Source organism: Nicotiana sylvestris, chromosome 1 (assembly GCF_000393655.2).
Source record: "Nicotiana sylvestris chromosome 1, ASM39365v2, whole genome shotgun sequence".
Classification (NCBI taxonomy): domain Eukaryota; kingdom Viridiplantae; phylum Streptophyta; class Magnoliopsida; order Solanales; family Solanaceae; genus Nicotiana; species Nicotiana sylvestris.
This window is the reverse complement of record NC_091057.1, coordinates 65,137,564-65,154,889: the sequence shown is the minus strand read 5'-3', so window position 1 is coordinate 65,154,889 and position 17,326 is coordinate 65,137,564. Positions and strand designations below refer to the sequence as shown.

General features: G+C 40.9%; 1 protein-coding gene across 1 annotated transcript in view; it reads left to right on the top strand.

Moving 5' to 3' along the window:
• LOC104227607 (2-hydroxyisoflavanone dehydratase-like) overlaps positions 1-10,711 on the top strand; it is a 177,579-nt gene extending 166,868 nt beyond the window's left edge. Inside the window, exon 3 of the mRNA XM_070148610.1 lies at positions 10,127-10,711. Within this exon, the coding sequence (XP_070004711.1) occupies positions 10,127-10,593 (467 nt within the window). The 3' untranslated portion in view covers positions 10,594-10,711. The remainder of the gene's footprint in view (positions 1-10,126) is intronic.
• Positions 10,712-17,326: the final 6,615 nt, after the last annotated feature.

Below are 17,326 nucleotides of genomic sequence, written 5' to 3'. Positions count from 1 at the left end.
ATGATGTTACGCCCCAAATATTACGTTGATATTACGTCCAGTAATATTATATTACGACAATGTTATGCTCTACAGTAATATATTATGATGATGTTACCCTCTACAGTAATATATTACGATGATGTTACGTCTTGCAATATTATATTATGATGATGTTATGCCTTGCAGTATTAAATTACGGTGATGTCACACTTCACAGTATTAAGTTATGACAGTGTTGCACACAGCAGTATTACATTATAGTGATGTTACGCTATGCAGTATTAAGTTATGACGATGTTGCACCTTGTAGTATTGTGTGTTGAATTTGTTGTAAGGTAATTGACATCATTCCAAGGAAAAGATTATTTGGAGATTATAAAGACTGTAAGTGATGAATAAATTCGTGAAGGTGAGAGGGTAAGCAAGTCGAAGAAAATGAATTTCATTGAAATTTAGTATATAAAATATGGCCCAAGCTAAAATACCCAGAATTAATGGACCAGTACCATACTAGATACCACATGACCATGATAGTAAGGTATATAAGGTATGTGAAAAATGAGTAGTATTTTAAGTAAGTGGAAATAATTCTCGATTATGCGGGTAATTAGTTGATTATTGGGTAACAGGACATTACCCAGTTAACTAATAAGTGGATAATTTTTTGGATAAGCCTTATAAAAACATCAACGTGGCAGCACCCCTTAAACCCAAGAATGACTCATTAAGTTATTATACCATGTGGCAAGTTATACAAATAAGTCACTAGACTAAGTGACACTTTATTTTACATGTAAGGAATTCTTGACCTCTTTATTGGAAAATCATAAAACTTTCCAAAAATCAAGATAATTAGCATCCTTACAATTTGCCATTCTCACTATCAGAAATGTTAATTCACGAACTTATAAGATGCCATGGAACATTAGCCATTCTTAAGGCTTTATACAGAAACGTGAATAGAAGAAATCCAACGAAAATTCTTGCACAAAACAATTCCAACGAGAATTGTTAGAATCGTAGAAACATAAAATTTTGCGGTTCTAAAGGAGTACGGTGCAATCTTCTCCAAGAATATAATACAGAGTTTTCCCTACTCCAGGTATGTTAAGGATATTCATTCTTTCTTTTGGCATGATCCATACGATACGAACGAAATGTACAAATTCAATAAATGACTCTATTCATAGAAGTATTACAGATATCTATGTTCTTGAATTTCCATGTGTCATAATATTTTATCATCTGTTCATGGGTCTCACAAAAATACGAAAGATGAGAAGAGTTTATTTTATGATATTACTCAAAGGCAAAATGGTCTTATGATAATTCGAAAGATTTTATTAACGTACTTTTCATGCATTGCATTCATATGCATTGACCCGTAACCAGATGACATTATATACGCGTATATATGTATGTATATGGGATATGGAAAAGGTTATGGCAATTATATACACACCACCACTTGATCAGTTGGTATACGTTGATGATTTTGTCCACAGTGACCGATATGATATGATGGGATGCTCTCAGAGGCTGATGATGTTATGAAACATGTACTTATGCACGACATGACATTCATACGCATATGCATGATACTATAATTATTTCATGATTTACAAAGTTATTAAGACTTACAAGTTGAGTCATGTACTCCATATTTCTTCTATGTCTGTTATGTACTTATTTATATGCCTTACATACTCGGTACATTTTTCGTACTGACGTCCCTTTTGCTTGGGGACGCTGCGTTTCATGCCCGCAGGTCTAGTTAGACAGGCCGAGAGCCCTCCAAGTAAGCTATCAGCTCAGCAAAAAATGTTGGTGCACTCCATTTGCTTCGGAGTTGCGTGTTTAGTTAGTATGATTTAGACATGTATTGTTTGGTATGGTAGGACTATGTCTCGACCTTTATGACATTTATGTACTCTTAGAGGCTTATAGACATATATCGTGTACGTAAAAGATTGTACGGCATTATCGGCCTATGTTTTGAGTTATAAAGGATCATGTTGTCCTATTAGGCCGTATGTCATGTGTATATGATGATGTAATAAGAAAAATACGTTACGTTGGTACTCGGTTGAGTAAGGTACCGAGTGCTCGTCGTAGCCCATCTGTTTGGGTCGTGACAGTTGGAGTCGGTCGAGTCCCAACTCAGGACTGCAAAAGAGAAGGCCTTGATGCAGGTCAAGTAAATCAAGAAGCTTCAGTCTCAACTGGACTTGGCTATCTTTGATAAAGCAAACTTGGCCAAGGATAAAGCAAACTTTGCCAATGAGCTTGAGGCGGCTAAATCTGAGGTGGCCGTGATCAACACCTAAGTTGATGCCAAAGTGGCCCAATATAAGGTTGATGTCGAGGCCTTCCAAGCGAAGGCCAGGAGCATGGTGGATCAAGCGGAAGTTGGCCTTTCTTGAGGAAGACTCCGAGAGCTTGAGCGAGTCCGAAGACGGGGAAGATCCCGAGGATGGAGATGCTACCTCCGATGAAGACCAGGCTGCTTAGGCCTTTATATTTTTGCTTTTTTTGTATCTTTTTTGAGGTCGTTTTGGCCGTTGTAAATTCTTGTATTCGGTCGATCTGGCCTTTGTAAAAAGATTGTTTAAATATATACAAGGCTTTCTATCCTTTTCAGTTTCTTAAACCTTTCCTTTGTTTTATTGCTGATGTTTAGAAAGGTCGGGGTGCCTTAGCACAAAATAACTTAAGTTGTGTATGTTTGAACAAACCCTACCTTTACACTATTTAGTTTTGAGGCGTTTTGGGTTCAGTGTCATCGGGAACTTTCTCCTGAAATAAATAATTCAATTTGTTGAGGGTTTGACTTTATAACCGATTACGAAAATTTCAAAGGCGTATTTTGTTACGGTTCTTAGACGTCTATGAGCCGTATAAATATGGTTGTGGCCCAATGGGCTTACTTCCCTGATTTACCCAGGCTTGCCTAAGATAACAGACCTCGAGTGGGTATGGCCTTGGCCTTTAAAATTTGGGGGTTTCCTAATAGGTCTTGCATCCCCGATGTTTTAATAACTCGATCTACCCGAGTTCATTTATGGATGGTAGTCCTCGAGTGAGAGAGTGACCATCCGAGCTTTGGTTATACTCGGCCCTTGAGTTCGTTTCTTTAAGAGGTCAAAAGTACGGAATCGTAAAGTGAAAATTTTTCTAAGACATAAAATAGTTACAAGGAAAGTACTTCTATTTATTCTTGTCAAAAATATTCATACATGCGTACATGTTTTATGCCAGGGCTCGAAACAATCTACGTGGGCACGGTTCATTCGACCGTTTGGCCCTTACAACAAATCCTACCTATCGAGCCCCATCCATTATGAAATAACTTCCTTGCTAAAGCAATTCGACATTCGAGGGTAACCTCCCCCCCTAGTATTCGAGTTTGATTGTAGAGAGACCTTGGATACTGTAAACACAGTCTTGGATACCAATTCATGATGGCCCTTTGATTCTAAGGTAGCACGATCCATCGTTGCCTTGTTAAAAACCTTGCCGTAAAACCCATTTGGGACAAAACCGGTCTAAGGAAAAAAAAAGTGCAACGCATGCTTTCAGACCTAAAGACTTCGGGTTGTATCTTGTCGATCACCTACAAGTGTTAGTCAAAAGATAAAAGGAAGCGGAAGGGGGTCATACCTTAGCAGTAGTATCGTTTTAGGTGTGCTACATTCCCATTGCTCGGTAGTGGTTCCCTGTTCAGCATTCTGAGTTTATAGGATCCTTTCTTAGTGACCTTGAGGATCTGGTACGGTCCTTCCCAATTCAGACCTAATTTTCCTTCGTTTGGATTTTGGGTATTAAGGGTGACTTTCCTTAGCACTAAGTCCACTACATTGAAATATCGAAGATTGGCCCTTTGATTGTAGTACCTTTTGATCTGTTGTTTTATGGGCAGCCAGTCGGACGAGGGCGGCTTCCCTCCTTTCATTTAATAATTCTAGGCTCGTATTCATGGCCTCGTCATTTGATTCCTTTGTTGCATATCGAAACCTGATACTCGGCTCTCCGACTTCGACCAATATTAGAGCTTTGACACCATAAACCAACAAGAATGGGGTAGCCCCATTACAGGATTTCGATGTTGTGCAGTACGCCCAAAGAACTTCGGGCAGAATTTCCTTCCACTTTTCCTTAGCATTGGATAGCCTCTTCTTAAGATTTCGGATGATGTTTTTGTTGGTTGATTCAGCTTGCCTGTTCCCGCTAGGATGATAAGGTGTCGATGGGATTCTTTTGATTTTGTGATCTTCAAGAAATTTGGTTACTTTGATGCAGATGATTCCCATTGTCATACATAATTTCGGATGGCATCCCGAATCGACATATGATGTGGTCCCAAATGAAGTCGATGACCTCATTTTCCCTAACTTTCTCGAAGGCTTATGCTTTAACCCACTTAGAAAAATAGTCAGTCACAAATAAAATGAATTGAGCTTTACCTGGTGCCCATGGAAGAAGGTCAACGATGTCCATTCCCCACTTCATGAACGGCCATGGAGACAAGACCGAATGGAGTAGTTCCCCGGGTTGGTGAATCATCAGTGCATGTCTTTGACACTTGTCACATTTTTGAACAAACTCTTTCGCATCCTTTTCCATGTTGATCCAGTAATAGCCGGCTCTGATTACCTTTTGGATCAATGATTTGGCACCGGAATGATTTCCGGAAGTGCCCTCATGAACTTCCCTCAAGAAATACTCGGTATCACCCGGTCCCAAACATATCTCTAGTGGACCATCGAACATTCTCCTGAACAAGGTTCCATCTTCGGACAAGGTAAATCATGCTGCCTTTATACGTAGGGCCCTCGATTCTTTCGGATCTGAGGAAGCTTTCTAGTCTTCAAATAATCTGTGTATTTATTTCTCCAGTCCCAGGTCAAACTCATAGAGTTTATCTCGGCATGACCTTCTTCGATGATTGACCTCATGAGTTGCACGACGGCCCCTGAATTGAGCTCGTTGTCCTCGACCGATGACCCTAAGTTTGCGAGCGCATCGACCTCACTATTCTGATCTCGAGGTACATATTGCAAAGTCCACTCCTTATATCGATGCAGAGTTACTTGTAACTTATCTAGGTATCTTTGCTTTCGCTCTTCTCTAACATCTAAGGTCTCGTTAACCTGATTTACCACGAGGAGGGAGTCGCATTTGGCTTCTATCACCTCCGCTCCCAAGTCGTTGGCTAGTTCAAGACCTGCAATTATGGCCTCTTATTTGGCCTCATTGTTAGTTAATTTCAAACTTTTAATAGATTGCCTAACCACGTTGCTTGTGGGTGGTTTTAGAACAATACCGAGTTTGGACCCTTTTACGTTCGAAACACCGTTCGTAAAGAGGGTCCAGATTCCCGATGATGTACCCGAGCTTACAAACAACTCGCTTTCGACCTCGGGCACTAGGGCCGGTGTGAAGTCATCCATGAAGTCTACCAAAATTTGAGACTTAATGACTTTTCAGGGACCTACTGATTTCTACGGCCCATTTGGCCAACCGCCTGAAAGTTTGGGTTTGTGCATAGTATTCCAAAGTGGATAAGTTGTTTCAACACATATGGGTTATCAAAGCGAGCGCCAATTTTTCTAGGTGGGGATATCTGGTCTCGGCCTCACCTAAAGTTCGATTAACATAATAAACAATAAATTCCGTACCTTGTTATTCCCGAACTAAGACTCCACTTACCGTTATCTCTGATACTGCCAAATATAAGTACCACTATTCGTTTGCCCTTGGTGTATGAAGCAGTGTTGGCTTGATAAGTATCGTTTAAGCTCTTCCAAGGCCTATTGACATTCTGGAGTTCATGCAAAATTATTTTTCTTCTTCAGCAACGAGAAAAATTGGTGGCTCTTATCTGAGGACCTTGAGATGAATCGCCCCAGGGCCTCTATGCGCCCGGTTAGCCTCTGCACAACATTTATGTTGTCTACTATCGTGATTTCCTCAATAACTTTGATCTTGTCGGGGTTGATCTCAATCCCTCAGTTAGATACCATGAACCGAAGGAACTTACCTGACCCGACCCTGAATACGTATTTTTCTGGATTCAGCCTCATGTTGTACTTCTTCAATATACTAAAGGTTTCCTGCAAATACTTCAAATGGTCCTCTGCTCACAGGGACTTTAACTAACATATTATCAATGTAAATTTCCATTGATTTCCCTATTTGTTCTTCGAACATCGGATTTACTAGGCATTGGTAAGTGGCACCAACATTTTTTTAATCCAAAGGGCATAATGTTATGGTAGTAGGTACCATATTTAGTGATGAACGTGGTCTTTTCCTGATCATCCGGGTCCATTTGAATTTAATTGTACCCGGAATAGGCATTGAGAAAACTGAGGATCTTGTAGCCAGTCATGGCATCGATCATGTGATCGATATTAGGAAAAGGAAAAGAATCCTTGGGGCATGCTTTATTTAAATCCTTGTAATCTACACACATTCTAAGTTTCTTCCCTTTCTTAGGCACTACTACTACGTATGTTGACCATCCGGGTTATTTTACTTCCCGGATGGACCCTATTTTAAGAAGCTTGCTTACCTCATCTTTGATGAAGGCGTGTTTGATCTCGGACTAGGGTCTTCTTTTCTGCTTCACCGGTTCAAGCTTAATTTATGGGTGGTGATTTCCAGTGGGATTCTTGTCATATCGAGATGGGACCAAGCAAACGGTCCATGTTAGTCATAAGAAATTGAATAAGTTTTTTCCTAAGCTCGGGGGTTAACCCCGTGCCTAGGTATACCTTTTTATCGACCTGATGCTCGATCAGTGTGACTTGCTCCAGCTCTTCTACTGTCGATTTGGTAGCGTCAGAATCATCAGGGACTATGAAGGGCCAAGGAACCCCCGTAATCATCGTCTTCGTTAGTACCATGTTCGTCCTGTTGGGTCGAGGCTAGCATTGATGATTGCTATTTGGCCTCTTGTTTCGCTGTTGAACCAGAGTACTTTGTCGATGAGAGTGTTGATATTGGAATTACTTCATCAACGGCTGATGAACATCTCCTTTGCGGCGGGTTGTTCCCCGTAAACCATCTTTGCCCCCTCTCATGTTGGAAATTTTAATACCTGGTGAAGGGTCGAGGGCACTGCCTTGATGTTGTGGATCCATGGCCTCCCGAACAGGGTGTTATACCTTATGTCGCCCTCGATCACATAGAACTTCGTCTCCTGAATGGTCCCGGCCACGTTCGCCGGCAACGTTATTTCTCTCTTAGTAGTTTCGCAAGCCATGTTGAATCCATTTAGCACTCAGGCAGCAGGTATGATCTGGTCCTGTAGGCCGAGTTGTTTTACGACCCTCAATCGAATGATATTGCCCGAGCTACTTGGATCAATTAGCACACGTTTAACTCGAGTTTTATTCATGAGTACAGATATTACCAGTGCATCATTATAGGGCTGTGTGATTCCTTCCGCATCCTCGTCATTGAAAAACAAAGTCCCTTCTGGCATGTAATCCCAAGTTCGTTTTCCCTCATGGTCGGCACTTTGGTGTGTTTAAGCATTGGACCTTGGGGAACATTGACTCCTCCGATGATCATATAGATGACATGCTGGGGTTCGTCTTGTTCACTTTGTTTGTTGGAGTCCTTGTTTTTGAAGTGATTCATAGCTCGGTTGCTCAGGAACTCCCGAAGATGCCCGTTGTTGAATAATTGGGCTACTTCTTCACTTAATTGCCAACAATCTTCCGTTCTATGGCCATGGGTGCCATGATATTCGCACCTTTGATTGGGATCTCTTCGAGCTGGATCGATCTGTAGAGGTCGAGGCCATCTGGTATCCTTGATGTGTCTGATAGCTGACATGATGGCTGTGTCATCGACATTAAAGTTGTACTCTGATAATCGAGGTGCTTCATTGGGTCCGATAGGCTTGTCAAAACCGCTCTTGATCATGATCCCTCGAGAGCTCTGACCTTGATCACTTCTCCTTTTAATCCGTACGGGATTTCGCCCAGGTCCGTTGTTCCTGCGATCTCCACTATATGGCTAGTATCGATCTCTGTTAGATCTTGGTTCTCGATTAATATCCCTTTTAAATCTGTCGACAAGTCTGATATGATAAACGGATCCGGAAGTGGCCCCAAGTTGATTGTCCTCGACCCTGATCTTCTAGTGATACTGATTGTGCACATCGGCCCAAGTGACAGCTGGGTATTCTATCAAATTCTACTTCAACTGTTGTAAAGCCACTGAACTTCGAACGTTGAGGCATTGAGTGAAAGGTTGAACAGCACAATCGTCAGCGACCGGTGGCAAGTCCATCCGTTCCATTTAGAATCGAGACACGAATTCTCTGAGCATCTTGTTGTACTTTTGTTTTACCTTGAAAAGGTCCGACTTTCTTGTTTCGACCTTGATGGCCTCGGCGTGTGCCTTTACAAAAGAATCTGCAAGCATAGCAAACGAGTCAATATAATTAGGCGGCAAATTATGATACCATATCATAACACCCTTCGACAGGGTCTCTCTGAATTTCTTCAGCTGGACAGATTCGATCTCGTCATCCTCTAGGTCATTTCCTTTGATAGTGCATGTATAAGAGGTTACGTGCTCGTTCGGATCGTCGTCCCATTGTATTTTAGAATCTCGGGCATGTAGAACTTCTTGGGGATTGGCTTCGAAGCTGCACTCGGTGGGAAAGGTTTTTGTAAGTACTTTTTGGAATCCAGTCCCTTCAATATTGGTGGTGCTCCCGGGATTTGATCAACCCTGGAGTTATAAGTTTCCACCTTCTTGGCATTTTCCTTGATCTTGTTTTCCCCTGACTCGATCCTCTTTGTTAGTTCTTCGAGCATCCTCATGATAGCAGGATTCGTCTCCGATTCTTTCTCGCTCGATTTCCTTAAAACTGATTCGACCATGTGTACAATGTCCTGGGACAGCTCGAGCTCGACCCTGCTTGGCGTGTGATTCTGATTTTGGAGTTGGGCTATGGCTTCCTGTTGGGCCAGTAACATTTCGAAGATCACTTGCAGGTTGACCCTGCCATCCTCGCCGCCGCATACACTTTGAGAGTTGATCGGTTGTCCCCGCAGACGCTGCCCTCGGGGTCGACTGCCAAATTGGCGTTGAGTGCTATGTGTGAGCTGATGTCGATTGAATATACAACCGGAACTCCATCGAGGCCAACCAGGGGTACGTCGTTCCCTGGTGCTATGTTATCATTCTCGCAATGGTGGCCAGAACCATTGCCAACATTAAGGGGTGCTGACTGAGAGTTCGACATTCTGATCCTGGAATCAAAGATACTTCAAAGAACAAGTGAAAAATAGTGTATGTTATGAAAGTTTGTACCGAGTAACCACTATTATCCTTAGCCCCATGGTGGGCGCCAAACTGTTTACCCTAAAATCGGATAACAATTGAATTTATACGTGGTTTTAAGGATATGTGATATAACTTGGCACAAACTAAGAAGATAAATATTAATATCGAAATTGACTATAAAAGAAATAAATGCAAACCAAACGAATCGAATGGCCTTGGCCCTCGAGTTTTATCACCCTTGAACCAAGTGAAGTTTCAGTTGATATAAGAACACAGTAACAAGATAAAGAAAACTAGAGAAAGACAGTATATTGCTTTGTATTGCGTGAATATGATTTTTTTACAAATGGTCAGACCCTCTTTATATAGTAGGGGAGTTACTCTTGATACAATTCTAAATACAGTAAGAAATTCCATGATTAGCTAATTAATCGGCATCTTCTTGATACGTGCCGAGATCCTCGCCCGATTGCGGATATTTTGGCTTTCTGCTATTTGGCTCGGTAAGCTTCCCTCGATCTTGTTCGACCTCTATCCTGCTCGATCTCGATCTTGGCTGATCTCGATCTAGATCGGTCTCTGGGTCACAAGCTCGGTAATCTAACTTCGCATCATGGTCAGATATAACATGAGGTCGAACCTTGGCCTACCACGTTCCAATCTCGATTAGTCATACAAAAAGGGCAAGCTCGATTTTGACCGTATATAGTATCTTGAAGAAACTTGTCTGTTTTTTCCTAAATCATCATAGAGTAACATCTTTTTATTGAAGTTGTTTTCACGCCTCGTATACCTAATTTCTTCTTACTTTGTGTTAGTATAATTTTTGTAACAGGCAATATAGTTTATCACATGGCCGTGAGAGCTGGTAGAGAAAGCTTAAACGGAGACATTAAAATCTTGGGTTCCATTCTTGCTTGTCCTTACTTTATGATCCCAGTCGACAACGCCAATTTGCAGGACAATGACGCTTATAATTTGTGGATGACCATCTGTCCAGAATTGGAATCTGGATTATCAGCAACTGATAGTCCAATGATTAATCCACTTGCTAAAAAGGCTCCTAGTATATTAGGTTTAGGCTGCTCGAAATTGTTTATGGGTATAGCTGAGAAAGATGTATTGGTTCCAAGAGAAATTATGGTTAAGTTTGTTGAAGGTGTGAAGAAAAGTGGGTGGAATGGAGAGTTGGTGTTCGTTGAAGTTGAAGGAGAAGATCATTGCTTCTTTATAGAGGATCCTGAAACTGAAAAAGCTAAAGATTTGATACAGCGCTTTGCTTCTTTTATCAAACAAAAGTAATGAGTTTTAACTATAATGTTGTAGATTGTGTTACTGTCTGATTGTATGGTCGTTTTAACTTCTGTCATCTTAATCTCTATTTTAGCTTGCAAAATTTGATTCATAATCTTTTTGTGCACATTCGTTTGCCGGCATTCTTTTTGTACGTTTGTAGTAATTAATACCCACACTGCACTTGTGATTTTTCATTCATGTTTCCTCTAAATACTTTTATAGATTTTTTACAACATCAGCTTAAATAGAGAAGAATAAAGTACTATTCATGGCAAGCCTAATAGGATACTCGAGAAATAAAGTACTAACATCCTAGTATAATAGGTTGAATTATAGGGTCAATTACACAAGAATCCCTTCAGATTCAAACGGATGAAACCAATTAAGGAAAGAAATTAACCAAACACTTTGTGCAAAGTACGCAATTAGGGGTGAATACATAAAAGTTTATTAAAACAGAATTTTGAAATACACGATTTGTATAAATGAGGTCAGGAAATCAATTGACAGCCAGTAAATCAACAGTCAGGGATTTTGTATGAATGAACCGAGTCAAAAAGATAGGAAAGGTTTTTAACTTAAGGGAAATCAGCAAACAATGGAAAGGGAATCAATCAGACCATATTCAGAGGGAAGTATGAACTAGTCACAAATTTAAAAGCCAATTTAAAGGGAAGTCTATCATATATAAGGAGCATACAAACATGTTAAGCATGAAAGAAAAGATTGTCATGTCACTGTAACATTAGTAGAAAAATCCAGAGTAGAAGAGTTTAGTAAAAAGGTCAGAATCATATGAAAATAAGGAATTGGTCTAAAAGAGTTGGGGGGTTTGAAATAAGACCCCTAGTTCAGGCAAATTGTAAAATCAAACTTGGCGGAACCCCCAAATTCTAGGGTTTCCACCTTGAATCAAGTACAAAGATGAGAAGGCAAGTAGTCGAAATAGGCTCAGAGGTTTCAGAACTGAAACCTCTTGTATGCTTCTTTCATCAACAGAAACTCATGAGAAAACATGATAGCAAAATAACATGCAAACACAGTAGAAGAATTCAAAGAACATAATGGAAAATACTGATAAGAACAGTAGAAGAAGCATACTTAAGAGGTTTTCTAGAAGAAACTTAAACTGGGCTCAGTAGAAGAAAAAAATAGTAAAAACACTTAAGAATACAGTAGAAAAATATAGTAGGCAGAACATAATAGAACATGGTAGAAGAAAATACTAGAACATAGTAGAAGAGCATACGAGAACATAGTATAGAAAACACAGTATAAGAACATACAAGAACAGGGTATAGAAAACACAGTAGAAGAACATACGTGGTAAAAGAAAAATATAAGAACATAGTAGAGGCAAATACACACAAAAGAAAAAGGAGAGAAAGTCAGAGAAATACTTAAACATTTTCAGAAAACCCTAGATCGGAAACGAAGCAGTTTTGAAAGTAATTTTTGAAAGAAAAGTTAGGGAAATCATTTGAAAACTCAATGAGAGCACAGATACACAACGGATCTAAAGAAATCGGAGAAAACCTCGAATGGTTATGGTTTCAGAAGAACCCTAGAAGTGAGATATGCTTTGAAAGGTCACCGTTCTGAGTCGGAGAGGTCAGAATCAGGCTCAAATCACCATGGTAGGCCGGAGCAAGGCCGGAGATGACCGTGGAACCTCGAGTCGGCAGAGGTTTGGGTGCAAACCTTCAAGGTCAGGCCTTGAATCTTCAGGTATCAGGTGCGTGGGAGCAAGAGGAGGTGGGTATGAAACTCCCATAGCCTGAGAAGCCATGGATTCCGGTGGGTTTCAAGGTAGAAGTGGTGGTAAGAGGCGGTTAGGGTTTGGGAATATTCGAGAGAGTTTGAGAGAGTTTGAGAGTTCAGAGGCGGCTGGTTAGGTTAAATGATTTAGGGTTAAGGGGTGTTGGTGGATTAAAAAAGAAAATGAGGGATTGTGGCCATTGATCATTTTGATCAAATGATCAATGGCCTGGATTTAATGGGGCCCGGGCGGGTTGAACTTAACTGGATCAGGGGCGGGTAGTTTAGGAATTGGGCTGGTCCATTTGAAATTGAAATTGGGGTTAATTTGGGGGTTGATTTAGGCTAAAATCGAAATAGTTAGGGCTAGTATTTAAATAGCCACTTTTTCCCTTTTATTTTATAAAAATAGTAAAATAATTTTTGAAAACAAATTAAAGGTAATAAATTAATTAATAATACAAAAATATTAAATTAAAAATATTGGGATCAATTTTGTAATTATAAACGCAATTAAATCTTAAAATATGCTAAAATTGCAATTATGTGCAATTTAATTTTAAAAATACTCAATAAATTTGTAAAAAATGTGCAAAAATTACCTTAACTATATTTTGGTATAAGTATGAGAATACAATAAAGGAGTTACCAAAAAATGATAATTTGGGATATAATTATTGATTTTTTTCTAATAAAATAAGGCGATAAATTGATTTAAAAATCTTTTAAAAATTGAAAAAATAATGAAACACTTGGAAATGCTTATATATGCATACATATGATATTTTAAAAGTATTTTGCATATGAAAAATATATAGAAAAAATTGGGTATCAACACTCTTTCAACTCAGGTGGGGCCATACGATATGGCGGAATAGAAATTGGCTGAGTGCCTCGAGCCAAATCAATGCAGAAGTCAATATCCCTGTCGGGTGGCATATCCAGCAGGTTTGAAGGAAATACCTCACGAAACTTACGAACAACAGGCATAGAATCAATAGAAGGAACCTCGGCACTAGAATCATGAACATATGCCAAATAGGCCAAACACCCCTTCTCGATCATACGCCGAGCTTCATATATGAGATAACACTATGGGTAGAATGACCAGGAGTCCCTCTCCACTCTAAACGAGGCAAGCCCGGCAAGGTTAAGGTCATAGTCTTGGCATGACAGTCCAAGATAGCATGGTAAGGTGATAACCAGTCCATCCCTAATATGACATCGAAATCAACCATGTCTAGAAGTAACAAATCTACACGAGTCTCAAGATCTCCAATCACAACTATACATGAATGATGGACATGATCTACCATAATAGAATCACCCACCGGTGTAGACACATATACAGGAGCACTCAAAGAATTACTAGGCATGACCAGATACGGTGCAAAATAAGATGACACATAGGAGACGTAGATCCTAGATCAAATAGAACTGAAGCATCTCTACTACAAACCAGAACCGTACCTGTGATAACTGCATCGGAAGCCTCAGCCTTAGGCCTGGCTGGAAGAGCATAACATTAGGGCTGGGCCTCACCACCCTGAACTACATCTCTGGGATGGCCTGTTGTTGGCTGGCCTCCACTTCTAGTGGCCTGACCTCCGCCTCTAATACCTATACCTCCACCTCTAGCACCTCTACCTCTACCTCTAGCTGGCTGAGTGGGTTGTGGAACACTCGGTGCCTGAACCATGGCACGGGAACCCTGATGCTGAGAGCTGCTCGATGCTCGAGGGCAAAATCTAGTGATATGACCCATATCACCACAAGTATAACAAGCCCTCGGCTACTGAGACTGCTGACCCTGATGACCTGAATGACCACCCCAAAAACTTTGGAGCGGTGGTGCACTGATAGGAGCTGATGGTGCATTGTAGGACTGCTGATCAGAATACTGCATATGAGAACCACGACCACCTGAAGTGTCGTGAGAAACCTGAAGTGCTGACTGAAAAGGCCTAGGATGATGGCCTCTACCATACAAATCCTTACCTGCAGACGAGGCGCTACTGAATCTGCCTGAATGACGAGGCCTCTTGTCAGACCCCTGGCCACCTCCCTACGATAGAACCATCTCAACTCTCCTGGCCACATTGGCTGCCTCCTGAAAAGAAATCTCACTCCCCGTCACCTTGTCCATCTGAAGTCGAATAGGCTGAATGAGTCCCTCAATGAACCTCCTCACCCTCTCTCTCTCCGTGGGAAGTATAAGTAGAGCATGATGGGCCAAATCAATAAACATGGTATCATACTGAGTAACAGTCATAGAACCCTACTAGAGACGCTCAAACTGGCTCCGATAGATCTCTCTCTGAGTGACAGGAAGAAACTTCTCCAGAAATAGCTGAGAAAATTGCTCCCAAGTCAAAGCTAGTGACCCAACTGGTCTAGCCAAACAATAATCCCTCCACCAAGTCTTGGCTGATCCAGATAAGCGAAAAGTAGCAAAGTCGACTCTATTGGTCTCCACTATCCCCATGTTCCTGAGAAACTCATGACAGTTGTCTAAATAATCCTGGGGATCCTCAGAAGATGCACCATTGAAAGTGATAGTGAATAGCTTGGTGAACTTGTCCAATCTCCACAAGGCATCGGCATACATAACTGCTCCATCACCGGTTTGAGCTACCACACCCAACTGAACTGCTCCAACTGGCTGAGCTGCTGGAGTCTGAAATTAGGGAGCCATCTACTTCGGAGTGCGAGTAGCAGGAGTCTGGGCTCCTCCTCCAGCCTGAGAGATGTTGGTGCTACAGGAAGCAAGCATGCCCGGGTGACACTCTCCATAAGGCCCACTAGACTGTCTAGAGCATCTTGGAGTACTAGGTAGCAATGAACTCCTCTAGGACTTGAGCTGGGCCTATCGGAACTGCCTGGGTCGGAACCTCATCATCAAATTCAACCTGAGACCCCGCCGTTGGTGCTGCTGCTCTGGGATGAGCTTTGCCCCTACCTCGGCCTCTAGCACAGCCTCAACCTCGCCCTCTGCCCCTCATGGGAGCTGCTGTTGGGGGCACGGGCTGCTGATCAGTGGATGAGGAAGCGCGTGTTCTCACCATCTGCGAAAGAACATAGTAGAAATTCAATTAGCATAGAGAAACCAAACCTCACGACAGGAAAGAATAGATGTAAAGTTTTTCCTAGCTTTGTAGCCTCTAGGGGATAAATACAAACTTCTCTGTACCGATCCCTCAGACTCTACTAAGGATGTTTGTGAATTGTGAGACCTATATAACCTAGAGATCTAATAACAACTTGTCACGACCCGAAATTCTCACCCACGGGAGTCATGATGGCGCCTACTAGTGAAATCTAGGCCAACCAACCATTTGAACAATTTACTTTTTTCCATTTTTAATCGTTAATCAATTAGGAACCAACAGTTTATAAACATCGGAATTTAAACAAGCGGAAGAAACAAATAAAACCATTTCAATATTTCTAATACAATTTCTTAAACAAATACTACCCAGAACTTGTGTCACAACTTCACAGACGGTCTAGGAATACTACAATCAAGGTCTGAAAAATAAATGCAACACTATTTCTGAAATGTGTAAATGAAACAGGATGAAAGGATAGAGGGAGACGCCAGGGCCTGCAGACGCCTGCAAGACTACCTTGGATCTCCGTATGGACTGAAAGCAGCCACCCAAGCTAAGGTCCAAAAGATGCTGCACCAGGATCTGCACACAATGCAGAGTGTAGTATCAGCACAATCAACTCCATGTGTTGGTAAGTGCCTAGCCTAACCTCAGAGAAGTAGTGACGAGGCTAGGACCAGACTACCAAATAAACCTGTGTAGTTAAATCATATACGACGGAAAATAAAAGTAGGAATGTACAGTAATGAATGGGAGGGGGAACATGCTGCGGGGATGCATCAAATGATAATGGAAGGACAACAGGTAAATATAAGGAACACCACCATAACTCAACTATCAACAAGAATCAGAAATCAAACAAGTGCGCGGCATCACCCTTCATGCTTTTACTCTCGTTCTCACCATAAAATCAATATTATTGTCACGGAATTGTACATCGTGCGGCACGGCATCACCCTTCGTGTTTTAACACTCTTCCTCACCCAAACAATAAGGACAAGGAAATAAATAAAATCACAATAAAATCCCGATAAGGGAACAATATTTCAACAACCAAATCCCAGCAATGGAACAATATCAAAGGCATAAACATCCCGGCAAGGGAGATAACATTAAAAGCAACAACATCCCGGCAAGGGAGACAATATAATAATCCTCTTCTCTTTTTCACATTTACTTCACAACTTGAGCCAATGCTCTATAAGGTTCAATTGCCAATTATACTTCCACAATTAATTATACAACTTGAGCCACCACTCTTCAATATTCAAATACCACTATTACTTCCACAATCTTTGTTCAACAATAGAAACCATCACATAAGTCATGAACAATACAAACAGAGTCATAATATAAGACTCACAGGCATGCTTGACACCAACGTATATATACTCGTCACCATTCCTATACGTCGTACTCAACAAATAACACATAGCAAATATCCCTCAAGCTAAGGTTAGACCAAACACTTACCTCGATGCCACGAACACAATTCAAGTCTCAACTATTGCTTTACCTCTTGATTTCACCATCAATTCACTCGTATCTAGCTAGAAGTTACTATACTATATCAATAAATGCTAAATGAATCAATTCCAATGCATAAAAATAGGTTTTCTAATATTTTTCCCAAAAAGTCAAAAATTGCCTCGGGGCCCACATGACCAAAACCCGAGGTTCGAACCAAAACCCGATTATCCATTCCCCCACGAACCCAAATATATAATTTTTTTTAAATCGGACCTCAAATCGAGGTCCAAATCCCAAATTTGAAAAACCTAGGCTCTACCCAAAACACCCAATTTCTCCCATGAAAACCTTTGATTTTGAGTTGAAATCATGAGAAAAGATGTTAAAGATTAATTAAAAAA